At 42.8% G+C, this 13,379-nt stretch overlaps 1 protein-coding gene across 2 annotated transcripts in view; it reads right to left on the bottom strand.

The window, feature by feature from the left end:
* The window catches only part of GLI3 (GLI family zinc finger 3), a 211,373-nt gene that overhangs the window by 88,298 nt on the left and 109,696 nt on the right, over window positions 1–13,379 (bottom strand). For both annotated transcript variants that reach the window (XM_054160988.1, XM_054160989.1), the window contains one exon: window positions 3,314–3,419. In XM_054160988.1, coding sequence (XP_054016963.1) covers window positions 3,314–3,419 — 106 coding nt within the window. The remainder of the gene's footprint in view (window positions 1–3,313; window positions 3,420–13,379) is intronic.

The raw sequence follows: 13,379 nt of genomic DNA, 5'->3' as shown, positions 1-13,379 counted from the left end.
ATCTTCCCCCAAGTATAAAGTGAAGTTTTACTGTAGAAATTCCAGGATAACTACACAGCCCTAACAAACAGGTTTTGGTAACACAAAATGACACATTTCAGTACATATTCATAAGGGTTGGGGGTTATTATTGGCCTGTAATTGCAGTTGTTCTAACACCTAATAAGCCTTGGCTGGAAAAACAAAGGCAGGTTAATTTGTGATTTCCTCTACTCATTCAGAGGCAAATTAAGTGTCAAACAGCTAATACAGAACATATTTCATTTTATGAGATTTTAATTTAATTCTGCAGCATATCGTTGATGCCTTAATGTAGGGTGGTTTATCTAAGAGGAAGAGTAATTTATAAACCTCTTTCAATTGAAATCTTTAATGATAGGATACGATAGCATAATTACAGCAATGCCTGCTAGTCCTACTATACATAAGCATCTGTCAGCAATTCCATCATAAACATAAACCCTTATTTTAGGGGTTTGTAACTCAAATTATAAAATTTGGCTCCAGGCTGGAATTTGGGATACAACGGTTCTGCCCATCAGCAATTAAAGTAGAATAATTATAGACATAAATATATATACACATCTTTGGAGCTGCAAGTATGTAAGAGTCCTGTAACACCTTTAAAATGTCTCCTTTTCCCCCAATTTCTTTTACACTTGGTCATTGTTCAAAATTATGTGCACACGTTGTAGGCATCGTGCAGACAAGGCACTCTACAGATTTTCTGCACTTGTGTTACACCTAAACCAATTCCACTAAGGCTTGACAGATTCTGGAACACATTTCTAGAAGCCTGCATGACTGGAATTATGCCAACTTTTTGACACCCCTCCCCCTTTTTTTAAATTTATATTCCACACACATTTGAGAGCATTATGAAGCTGAGGAGAAAACCACTCATACAATGAAGTCATTGATGAAGCTGTGGGTAAACATTTAAATCCTGAGTGGTGCTGCTGTCTTTTTCTCTTAGAATTCTCCAGTAACTCCTCAGACCCTTTTCTTATCTTGGGTGGGGGAGTGTGTGTGTGTGTGTATCAATGGTTGTTAGGACAGCAGGTCAACAATGGCTCAAACAATCCCAAATCTAACACTCCTAAGTGAAACCCACACCAACCTCTGTAGAACGTGCAAGAAAACTGCTGGGTGTCTACCTCACACATACATTAAAACACATTCCTGAAAACTGCAAAAGCATGAAAAACCTTAAAATCTACAAAGAAGCTGTGGAGTTTGACAGTTTGTTTTTTTAAAAAGCTGCTTAATTGTGTATTGACATTTAATAACACTGACCATCAGCAGCTCCAAGGGTCCACCAGAGCTCATCATTGCTATGGCTGCACAAACCAAATTAGCAGAAGAATCAACAGAAGTTAATGGGAAAATAAACAGCCATAGTGAAGGAAATTTGAGTTTAAAGCATGGGCAGATATCAGCATGTATTTCTAAAGCACCTGTCTCCTGCATTCATATCACATGGTGATAAGATCTCATCATCTCTAAGAAGCCTCTGCAGGGACTGGTGGAATCACTGCTGCTCCACAGGGTTCAGTCAGAAGTGGGGGCTTGGAATAGTGCTGAACACCAAATCAGGCAGGAAGTTGGCATTTTTCAGGCTCTTACAGAAATCCTGGCATTTATAGCCCTCTAGGTTGCTAGCCCCTATTTCCCACTGTCACACAAAGCAGGGAACAGTGGTCTGCCCACCCAAAAGCCCTGCCTGCAGGTGCAGGGTGTCACAGTATGGGCTGGGCTCATGGGGCTCTGATTCTGGAGAGGGCTCAGCACATCAAGGGCAGCCAGGATCCACGGTACATGGATCCAGAAGCCTCTAAGAAAGCTCACAGCTGGTACTTGGCCTTTGGCTGAAGGTGTTCTGCTGCTGAAGGTTAAAACACTTCTGGGCCTCCCTGCTTCGCCTGCCTGGCACCAAAGACAAAGGCAAATTGCTTACTAGCTGCAGGATGAGCAGGATTGCCCTTCCCCCACCTCCCAAAAAATATTCAGACAGGATATTCACTGCACTGTAGAATCTAGGGTGACCATACAATGACTGTCTGAGCCTGCCACCTTCAGCTTACAGTGCTTATTTAGCAGCAAGTATCAGAATGTATTTGGGTATATTTGATGATATGGTTGACTGTGTTGTAAATAGTGATGCGTTAGAGGAACAAATCACAGGTTTCTGTATTCTGTCTTTCTATACATACCCACTTTTCCTCTAATGCCCAAGAAGACTGCAACACAGATTTATTACTTACCTCCAGGCAAATCTGCTCTGAAATTACAATTCGGTAATAGAAGACTGACCCAAAAAGACCGGTAGTAAAATATTGTGTGTGTACTTGGGCAGGTAGTTAGGACTGTTAATATCAATTAATTCTGCTCACAGAGGAGGACTTGTTTTAAAACAACTTAATTTTTCTTCTGCATATATATGTAATTACACAGCTGTAACTAATAGCCATAGCAAAGCAATCTGCCATCTAAACAACTTGCATTATTCTTCAAAGTATTACTTGTGCTTTTCTTGTTGTATTTTCTCAGTATGAGAGGTGATTAGTAGATATGATTAAATGTATATATCAAGCCTTTTAGCAAAGTACCAAGCCCTGCTTCTCAGCTCCATTTTTAATGCCATATAACAGTTTTCTGGACACAACTGGTTTTATTCTGCAAAGCTGATATCTGTCTCCCCATACAGAGTAAGATAATATTTATTTCTACAGGAATTCACCACTACCACCCTTTTCTAATGCACGTTATCACTGGTATTCATTTCTTTTATCTTTGTGTAAACCATGTGCTCTATCACATTTGCCATTTTGTTTGGGTGACATTCCCATCAATCAACCGATCGCCTGTGCGTGCACACAACAGGCACTACAAAAATTTACTAAAAATTTCATTATGCTTCATAGCAGTCACTGGAAAAAAAAACCAACCCACAAACAAGCAACGCTGGCACGAGAGGAAATTCTAGCTATGAAGAATCCCAAGCCTGATACACACCAAATACATGTTTTTGTCTGGTTGTATTTTACAGCGTTCAGCACTTTCTAACCTAGGAACAACAGCACCCAGAAGGAATGCCAGCAAAGCATATAGTTAACACTTGCCAGCCACTTACTGTAACCAAAATTCCTCAGGCAGCAGCCTGGATTTTGCTCCATGAACAGAGAACACTTTCCAAAAGTAAATCCTGGTCTCCAGCAAGGCTGGCAGAGTGCACGGGTTTAAGCACTGCAAAGGTTCCTGTACCTGCCTGTTCTTCAGGCAGCTGAAGAAAGGGGAAACACTCAATACTCACACATGCAGAGGAGGAATGGGAGATGGTTCGTAATGGTAGCGTCCCTCATGATGTCTCGCATCAATTGGTACAGGAGGGTGGAATGCTGGGAAGAGGTGAGGCGGATCTGAAAAAAACAAGCGAGGTTCCTGCAGCTGAGTATCTCCAACAACTCTTTAAAAACAACAGTCATAGAGATGGAACAGTAATTGAAAAGCATGTGTCAGTAGTGCTATCACTTGGGTTGCATTCCTCTTCCCTGCTGCAATCAGTCAGGTCTGAGAGGAGAGTTTGGCGCACAGTATTTGCATAAATACGCATTTACTAATTTCAACATTACCTTTCTATAGCTGAAATGGAAAGGGACATACAGAAGTCTTTAATAAATAATTATGTGCCTATATATGAATCATCCCAGGACAAAAAGCTTAAGTAGAGAAAACAATGAAGTCTATCCTCAGAGATGTACACACAATCCTCTAACAGAAAGCATAACTGAGCTGAGAAATTACTATCTGGAATACACCAGACAAGGGAGTGAAAAGGGAACTGCAGTAAGAGGAAAGGCAGTAGTGGAAATGCTTAGCTGGGTCACACCGATGGCTACATCTGGAGGAATGTGCCTGAGGGCAGAGGGACTTATTTCAGACACTGGTTCTGAAAGGAAGAGGGTGCCTTGGCCTCAGTGCTGGAGACCCAGGGATCCATGACTGTAGTAAGCTCCTCTCCATCAGCCCCTCAAAGGCCTCTGCAGGGCTAAAGGATTTTGCAGCTGTCAGGGCTCCCATTCTCTGCAGTTCTCAGACAGCTCCAGAGAGCCTCTTCGAGGAGGATGACAGAGATGGACTGCCCAGAAGAGCCAAGCCCAAGCCTGCCTGAAGCTCCCCACTGCTTTGGCAGAGGATTGCCTCCCAGTTTTGAAGGACACAACATGCACAGACCACAGATCCCCACACCAGCCCACCAATGGGACTTGTGTGCCCAAGGAGGAGATAGCCCACTCTGCACCCACTGCTACCTCCCAAATGCTCAAAATCTAAAGGAGATGCTGAGCATCTCCAGTGCCATGTGACAAACTGACCCTATCCAATCATTACCCAATGGGCACTTTGGATGAAGTCATGTGTTTATCTAACACCAGAAGCTGAGAAGTACAGACATTAGGTCATGTCATTTACTAAAATGCTTATAGAAAGAAAGAAAACTTTAATTATTAACTGGCACTATAACTAAGCCTATTTTGGTTTTGCCTGCTGACTCCTGAAAGTATCTTCTTTTTGTATTTCCTGCCTTTCCCATTCAGGAGATACAATCCTTCTCTTAGATTATGTCATTCGTGAAAGCAGCTCCTTCATGCCAACCAGAGATGGTCAGAAAAATTAGCAAACAAATCAACCAACCAAAACAAACAAACAAAGAAAAAAAGATTTTTTTTCCTCCCCTTGGTGTTTGTCCAAAGTTGGGTTAGTTTATCAGTTATGTTTTGAAGCAGGAGAAAGAACCAGAGGAACAAACTTCATAGTCCTAAGGAATAAACAGAGGGGACAAAGGGGAAATTGCCTAAATTCTGAGGAAATATCCTCAGTTGTCAGGAAAATCTGGAAACATCTGACACAGTCAGTCCAGTTTCATGGTTTGATTTCGTGACACATCACTAGCATGTGATCAACCACAGCACATTTCTGCCATTTACTGACTCAGGGCTCAGACACTGTAAATGAAAAATAATTGTGGCTTACTACTGGGAGCTCAAACACATGGTTGCTTTCATTCCAGTTCTGCGGCACCTACTGGAGCTTGGCAGGCAATCTGTTACAATCTTCACTCCCCATGCTGAGCACGCCTGGGCTTCAGCAGGAGTAAAGGTGGGTCACAGATGACCAGGCACCCCTGTGAACACACTGTCACCATTTGACTAGATGATGCTTGCTGCCACCTCCTAAAACACATTCCTCACCAGCCATCACAGTGGAGAAGGGAAAAAGGGGCATAAGAAGTGTGTTTTAGCATATCTCCCTGCTTGCTTGGTTCGCTACTTTGCTGGTGTTTGGCTGCAGTATCATAAGCAGCAAGGAGGGGGTTTTTAAAAAGGTGTATGGTATTCTACCATAGAAACTCTGCCACCATGGTTTCAGCAAAGAGGGAAGTCACTCACACCCTCGTAGATGCACAGAGAAGTCCTTCTCAGACTTCCTGCTCTGGGGAGCACAGGTGAGACCACAGAGACTTTTTCACCTTTGTTTATGTCAGACAGGAAGGACTCCATCTGGCCATGGCAAGCAATCCCACTAAGGATGCTGAGTCTTCTCCCCATCCCATCCTCAGCCAGCCTGAGCAGCGGAACTCCATTTAACCCTCCTGAATGCAATCATCTAGCCTCCTTCACCTGGGAAATGGAAAATGAGTATGAAATGACTCCAAAAAAGTATTGCCCTGTGTGAAACCTGTTCAGCAGAAAGCACCAACAAGCTGACTTAATACATGGGATGTAAATCTCCAAGAACACCTTTCTGAGCCCTCTCACATTAAGCTCCTTTGTATACCTTGGTTGCATCTTGTCTGCAGTTTCCATCTGGGCAGCAGCCGTACTCCATCACGGTACAGGGAGCTGTCTCCTGTTAGCCCAGCGCCAACCAGAGCAGAGCTGCATATCAAACCCCAACCTAATTATCCATCTCACAGTTTATTATTTACACATGAGCAATACAGCTGGTGAACATCATAACTCAAATGTATGTGTAATAAGTTACTGTACTGCAGCCATCTCCTGTTGCAACCCTTAAGAAAAACCACATGATGACTTTTCCAAAGTCAGGCTAAAATTGCTGAAGCAGAATAAAGTGCCACTAAACCTGGCTACCTCCTATTTATCATATAATTTCCTGACTGATGGTTCCACAAACCAGCTGCTAAGTGCTGTGTACTCTACTGTCAGCACACTAACGTGCTAAATGGGAGACAGGGAGAATAATGTATAGAACTAGCAGAGTCAATTTTACAAAGGGAATTCACATTCTGCCCTTTTTGGGTCAGCCCTTGGCACAGAGGTGGGCAGTAAATTCTACATGCTTGGAGGTCCAAAACCACTACGCTTTGAAGAGCATTGAATATTTATAGGGAAAGACTCTTAGATCAAACAGAGACCTGCCAAAGCACCCATAGTCCAGGGCTTCTCTTGGAATCCACGTGAAACTCCATAAAAAAGAAATGGATTGACATGCATTTATATGGAAATACAGAGTGAGAAGTTTGCAAAGCAGTAACTCAGGCTTTCACATTGCTTTTTCATATCCCACCCAGTAACTATTTCATTAAAGGCACCATGAGAGTATTATAGGCACATGCTGCCACTATCATTTATGCTGTAGCTGAGTAAAGAACAAGTGAGGCTACTCACAGAGTAGAATTGAATCTGGGCCAACCTGACTCCTGCCTGTCTGTGAGATGCTCTACCTCTAGAAAACCTAGGAGAAACTTAGCATACAAGACAGGTTTCCTGCTCTGACTATAATGGTGTTTTCACATTCCTCATTTGAAGTGAGGAACAAAACTCTTACCCTTAGCAAAGGGAAAGCCCTCTCATCAAAACCAACTGACAAAATATAATTTCCCTAGCAGACTAGGAAGTTACTTATTAACCACTTGCAACTTCTTAAAAATGCTGGCTGAGATGCAAACTACCATAGCAAATGCCAGACAGTTTTCTTAATAGTCATCCAAAGGCAACTGAATTCCTGGCCCAATCCTTCAAGGACCTCCTTGCAGAGACTCCCTGACATAAGCCAACAGTAAAGTAGTCAAAGCAGAAAGATGCTGCCTGTGTATTTGGAGCCCTCGGCTCCAATTCAGCAGAAGGATCTGATTCTGTGCTTGAATTTCACCATTTTCAAGAACTTGTGGGGACATGCCAAGGCACTGAAAACTCAAACACGTTCCCCACACCCTGCTGGATTTGGTAGCTGCTGCCTTCTGAATTCTCTGCTGCCGGCTACTGTTAAGCTTCCTTTGGATGCTCTCCTGTCTCTGGCATAGCTAACAGGGTCTCCTCAAAAAAAAAACCAACCCAAAGCCCCAAGAGATACAACTGCTTGCAGAAATGCTACAAACTCATCCATTTGAGCACAGGGAGATTTTTCTGGAAAATACATCAATATATACTTTTTGTTGTGTGGCCTTCTTGAATTGAACAGGTTCACCTCTCTCAAATTACAGTCATTCCTGTAGAAAAAAAAAGCAGAGACCCCACACTTAGTTTCTGCGAGTTGGAAAGCTAAGGCTCTGCTGCAGCATGGAGGGAAAGAAACTGGGAGAAAGGACAGGTACTGTTGCTGCTGAGCTGAAAACCTGAACCGAAGTCTGATGAGATGCAGCAGGCAGCAGCAGTTCCCTGCAAGACTTGGTGGAAAGGTAGACAATACCTGCTGGCTGAAAGATGCTGTGTAACATCTTGAGACAACAGCAGACATGAGGCTGCTCCCAAGCTCATTAAGTTAAAGACAACTCAGGGGATAGGGAAGACCTTATCACCAAGTTCCAGTACTTAAAGGGTGGTGACAAAGAAGATGGAGACTCCCTTTTAACAAGGAGTCACATGAAAAAGACAAAGGGTAATGGGTACAAGTTACTTCTGGAGTCCCCAACCCTGGACACATTAAGAATTCCTTTGGACAAGGTACTGGGGCCATCTTGTCTAGGCTGTGCTTTTGCCAAGAAAGACCAAATGATCCTTGAGCTCTCTTCCAACCTGGTATTCTACAACTCCATGGCAAGTTTTCCACAGACCTTGCAGTCTCTCACACAAGCTTTACTTGGTTTAAGGAGATCACTACATTTGGAAAGTTCAGCTGTGGTGGTGAGGCTAACAAAGCACTCTGTCCTCAGCTAACCGACTTGCTCAAGCACCCTGTGATTCCTGCCAAACCCTTGAGGAAGACGGCTGCAGAAATGACAGGCTGCATTTTTCAGCACATCAAGAAAATATTTGCTACTGGAGAACATGCCTGCATCAGCTTGAACACAGCCGGTGTGGCCCCCATGCCTGCACCTGCCTCGCGAGATCAGGGCCAAGCAAACACAGCACTCCAGCCCAACACAGGAAGCCCTCATTGCGTTTCAGCAGGTTTGTCCTCAGAACCACCAGCTCACCAAATTTAAAGCCAGAACTGAGCCAGGTGCTGAACGCTGTCTTGGATGTAACCTCCTTTGAGGTGACACCTCCTTCTCATTTAAATTCCCTATGGTTCCTGCTGCTGAACTGGGTGGTACTAGGCTTTCACACCCGATGTAACAGAAACACTATCAGGCAGAGCACTGCCTCCCTGCTAATGTCTTTTCAATATGCACAACAGTTTTGAAGAGTTTGCCAGCAAATTTCTACACTTCCTTCGGTTCATAAGCTGATCACCAGATGGGAATTTTCTAATATTTAGGTTTGCTGAGTCCCTAAGGGCATCCTTGTTTCTCCACGTACAGTCTCATCGACTGATCTGAACTTAATGGTGTTGCCAGGTTTTACAGCAAGAATTAGTTTGTTTAGTTTTTTCCAAGGAAAGATCTTATTTTGAATTTCTGTTTAATTATATCTTGCATTAGGGCTCAGTAAGAGCACATATTGTCTTCTGGGAGTGGGGTTAGCTCCCTTTTAAGAAGGGGTGAGTTATGTTCTCTATATACGCTTACACAGAGGCTTTCATCAGGAAGAAAAATGACTGAGCCACAGCCACACATTAATGCATGCACTCAACTTCATGCACTTTGAAGAATCTCCTCCTGGTGACTGGGGCTGCTGCTCCAGCATGGCTGGTTGCCATCTGAAGCACTGCTTATTTGCAGGCTGATCCACAGATGGGCTACAGCCAGTTATCTCAGGAGGCTTTCCCACGTGCACGTGCACGCACATGCACGCCTCTAATGTGCCAACCATCGTGTCAACACAGACCCTGCTATGCACTATTTGGCTTCACAGAGAAAGAGAATTTAAGTTGGAAAAAGAAAAAAACCCAACATGGCAAAACTGAAAAAACCCAAACAAACAACTCAATTGACAAACAAATAAATGGATAAAGATGAGAAATGGACAAGGGGGGGGAGTAAGAAAAAGAATTGTAATTGGCAAGCCCTCCCCATTTCGGATACATGCAATGTTAGCTGTGATAATATACAGTAGAGGTAATGCTTTCAGAGAAAAACCACAATTTTCAATCAGCTCACATTCCTTCCACGTGTCTGTGTGTATTCATGGTGATCAGACTTCCCCCACCCCCCTTTCTGCTTGTGCTTGCACAGCCTGCACACTGATCTTAAAAATAAACCACAGGAGTTCCAGGCCAAACCTCACAAACTAGAGTCCAGCTTCAGCTCTGTGGCTCTTGTTAGGGCTGAAAATTAATTTCTACCTGTCCAAACCCCAAAATTAAGACTCCAGGGCATCTTAGATCCCTGCCATCCATTTTACCACTTTTTCATTTGTAAACTTAAAACACCTTGTGGGAACATGTTTTATTGTTTTTAGTAGTTCCACAGCAACCACCATGCCAAACACATGAAGGAGGAGCAGTTATCGGTGTGCTGGAAGAAAAGTGGCTGGAAATGATTTCATCAGCTGGCACTGAGAAGTCTTTAATATGCCAAATTTGCTGCAGGTATTGGCTAAATAACTGCTGGATTGATTTCAGTTTGAACACTTTATTATTCCTTCCAGTCACTGCAACTCTGCTGTCTGAGGAGCAGGACTGCCTTCTGGAATACTAACTAGACTTCCTCAAGTCCATTCAACTGACTCCAGTGCTCCCTGCCATTTGCCTATCCAAAAAAGAAAAAGAAAGTAGTAAGAGGCAGACTTGCAGGGTAATAAATATAATATAACATGCTTGGACTTCTTGGACTGATGAGTCTTAAATTCTTTAAGAACCTAATTTGTGATCCATCAAAGCCCAGTGATTAAAAAATGACTTTTTGCACTGGGAAGAACTCACTAGTGAGCAAAGGACTCCCTGTGCTGCCCTGATCATGCAGTCATGAACTTGCTTGATGAGCAGGGTGAGCACAACACTGCCGTTCAACAATCCCCCTGGGACACTCACTCTTCACAAAAGAAGTAAAGGACAAGCCATGAGCACAATTTGCCCAAGAACAAACAGCAACTTGGTGGAAATGCACCAGGGATAGTTCCACCCAGACAACGCTGCCTGCTTCACTCTATAAGCAACCCGAGAGAACCTTCACGAACACAAGTAACAGTTGCATGTATCCAGCATCTGTACATTAGCCTATGCTTTCAGGAGACAACGAGACATCTTGGCCTCATCACCATACAACTTGGAGGGAAAATTGTTTCATTTGACACAGCTGGCTCTTGGTACAGCACAGCTCATCTTTTTCATAACCTCTGGATCCCATGCAGCATTTCTTAACAAACTTAATAATGTGGTCTCCACATGAAAATGACAAATTGTCCTCTGCCAGGAAGCTGACAAAAGAAATCCTTCCCTCTGCTACCTCCAATGGACTCTGCATCAAATAAATAAATCAGCTCCTGGCTTGCAAAATGCTTGTGTATTGCTGCTTCTACCCCTAACTTCTCATGCAACCATGTGGGCAGAGCATTCCCCACCACTTAAAAATCCCCTACCCAAAAATACAGAAAACAGAACAAACATCCACATTTAACTCTCAACAATCCCAGATAAGTGGTTTCACCCAGCTGCTCTGGAATGCTTCCCATCTTTTGACTACACAAGGACCACATCTTCAGTTTCCTCCTCCAGGAACAGCAAGTAGCTGGATATAAATAATTTGTACCCGTGCATATGTGCATACCCAGTTCTGTAACATACAGCAAATTCCAGTGGTTGAAGGTGAGCTACGAAGTGGAAAGTAAGAAAATTAAAAGATTAGAAAATAAATTAATCCTGATCTACAGTGAGGAGAACTAAAGGAGAAATCTCACAACAAGGCTCTCAACTCCAAGCTACTTCTAAGCAGAGGTTTAACATGGGCTTCCTGACCAGTGGAAACATGGAGCTGCCACACAACAGCCTGGTTATTCCCTGCAGCTCAACACAGCTCACAGAAAGTAGCTGAATGCCCTAAAATCCACTGCACAAATTAACTCAGCAATGACAAAGATCTGTAAGATGCTGTGACCATTTGAGGCTGTACCTTTAAAAAAGGGACAGTGCTGGAACATTCTGGCTGAATGTTTTGGTATAAAAATGAAAACATGATATTCTAAATGAATTTCACTGGTAGATTAGTAGAACGCAACTGTAAGTTTTAGGGCAGTTGGAATTTTCCTCAGTTCCTTTTTGTTCTTCCCTCTCCAGCTTGTCTGCTTCTCAACCCACCACAGACGTAAAGGCAATTGTGGCTAAGGAGAGGTAACTGGGAGCTAGAAACTGGGGGTGGGGGGAAATCTAGAAATATCCTTGTATTGCTGTTCATTTGATGTGAGAACAAATAAAGACCAGCTGGGTAATTCAGCAATCCTTGGTGACATTCTTAGAGGAGTTTCTAATGCAGCAATGTGAGTCAGTCTGCAAGTGTTGTTTGTTTGCATGACGCTTTGGAGACTTGTGTGCTCTTCTGGAGAGCAGAATGAAGTTTAAAAGCTATTTGAAAGGCCAGACCTTGAACAGTTGGATATTGGTATAGCACAATGCAAATCACTGCAGCTAAACAGATTTTCAGCAACTGAAGGCCTGGACCACAGGGTGAAAAACTTGGAAATAGGTTGTACTGAGCAGCTTTGATGAGTCATTTATGGCATGATAGGAATTGGAGAGGCAAAAGTATAATTAGATTAATTATGTCTATTTTTAGATATTAAACCAGTTCAGATTCTATGGGATGCACAATAAGATGAACACTTGGAGAGATTTCTTTTTCCCTGCTGTTCAACCTGATTTTTTAAAATTTCATCCAAATATTCATAATTATTGAGTTTCTCTCTGTATCATCCTTAGCAATTACTCTCCTTCTGTGGTGTTTACACTCTTCAGGCTCTTGCAGAGGAGCACACAGTGATCACATGTGCTGTCAGGCCACTTGATAATATACACTTATTGCATCCTTTAATCTCTATGTCTATATTCTAAATTAATCACAGTCACTTGGGTTTATTCCCTGGGTTTCTTCCAGACTGGCAAAGATACACCGTTGTTACCCCTGTGCTCCTGAGCATCGTGTTTCCATGTAGGCTGACATGACACAGTTTAGGAGGATTTAGGCTTAGAAATTTATACTACAAATAACCTAGTTCTGCAAATCTCTCTTTCCAGCAGGGGCATGTGTTTGTAATATACACAACCTCAGACACACTACTTTTCATTTTCCCACTGTGAGACAGGGCCTTTGTCACGTGGCAGTGGCCTACCCTACCATTTCTAGGGGACTGCTGGTGAAACGGGCACTGCTCAAGTCAAGTAAGGGCAAAACAAACTGGCACTTGCTTGTTACTTCTTGACATTTCTAAATACTTGACTTTAAGCTGTTTTTGCCTTCCTGTCCTTCCTCAGATTCTCAGAGTTTCTTTCCTACATTTCATTTTTATGCTGGGTACTTTTTGTTTCACACCATTACTGAAGATAGAAAGTATGGTGAACTCCCTTAATTTGCCCTGTTGACATTTATCCTAAGTGCTCATTCAGCCTAATTTTGAGAATGTCATATTGTCAATATTCCAGTCAATCTGAGTTGGTTTTTTTCAAGCCTAGCTTTGAGGCAAATAATTTTGACCTAAAGGGCCATAGTCACATTACCTCACTTCTTTGTGCCTTAGTCCAGTCACCGCTAACATGGAGGTATCCTTTCTGGAACACCTGGGCCCTCTTCAGTGAAAAGTCCCAAAGAAGAGCTGGAATAGCAGCATTTTATCCACTCTCCAGTGCTTTAATTTTTAAAAAGTGTGGTTCAATTGCCTAAACCTGCTAGTTCTTTATGAATCTTTCTTGGGCTTTGCTTACTGTGGATTTTGTTTGTTTTTCTTTCAAGACAACTTCCTCTTTGTTTCTAGTTACCTATGAAGAGGGTGAGAGCAGCAGCTTTAGCTAGAACCACACTTTTTGTTGGGTTTTTAGATTTACTGTTA

The sequence above is a fragment of the Dryobates pubescens genome, chromosome 4 (assembly GCF_014839835.1).
Source record: "Dryobates pubescens isolate bDryPub1 chromosome 4, bDryPub1.pri, whole genome shotgun sequence".
Taxonomy (NCBI): domain Eukaryota; kingdom Metazoa; phylum Chordata; class Aves; order Piciformes; family Picidae; genus Dryobates; species Dryobates pubescens.
This window is presented reverse-complemented; position numbering and strand designations above follow the sequence as displayed.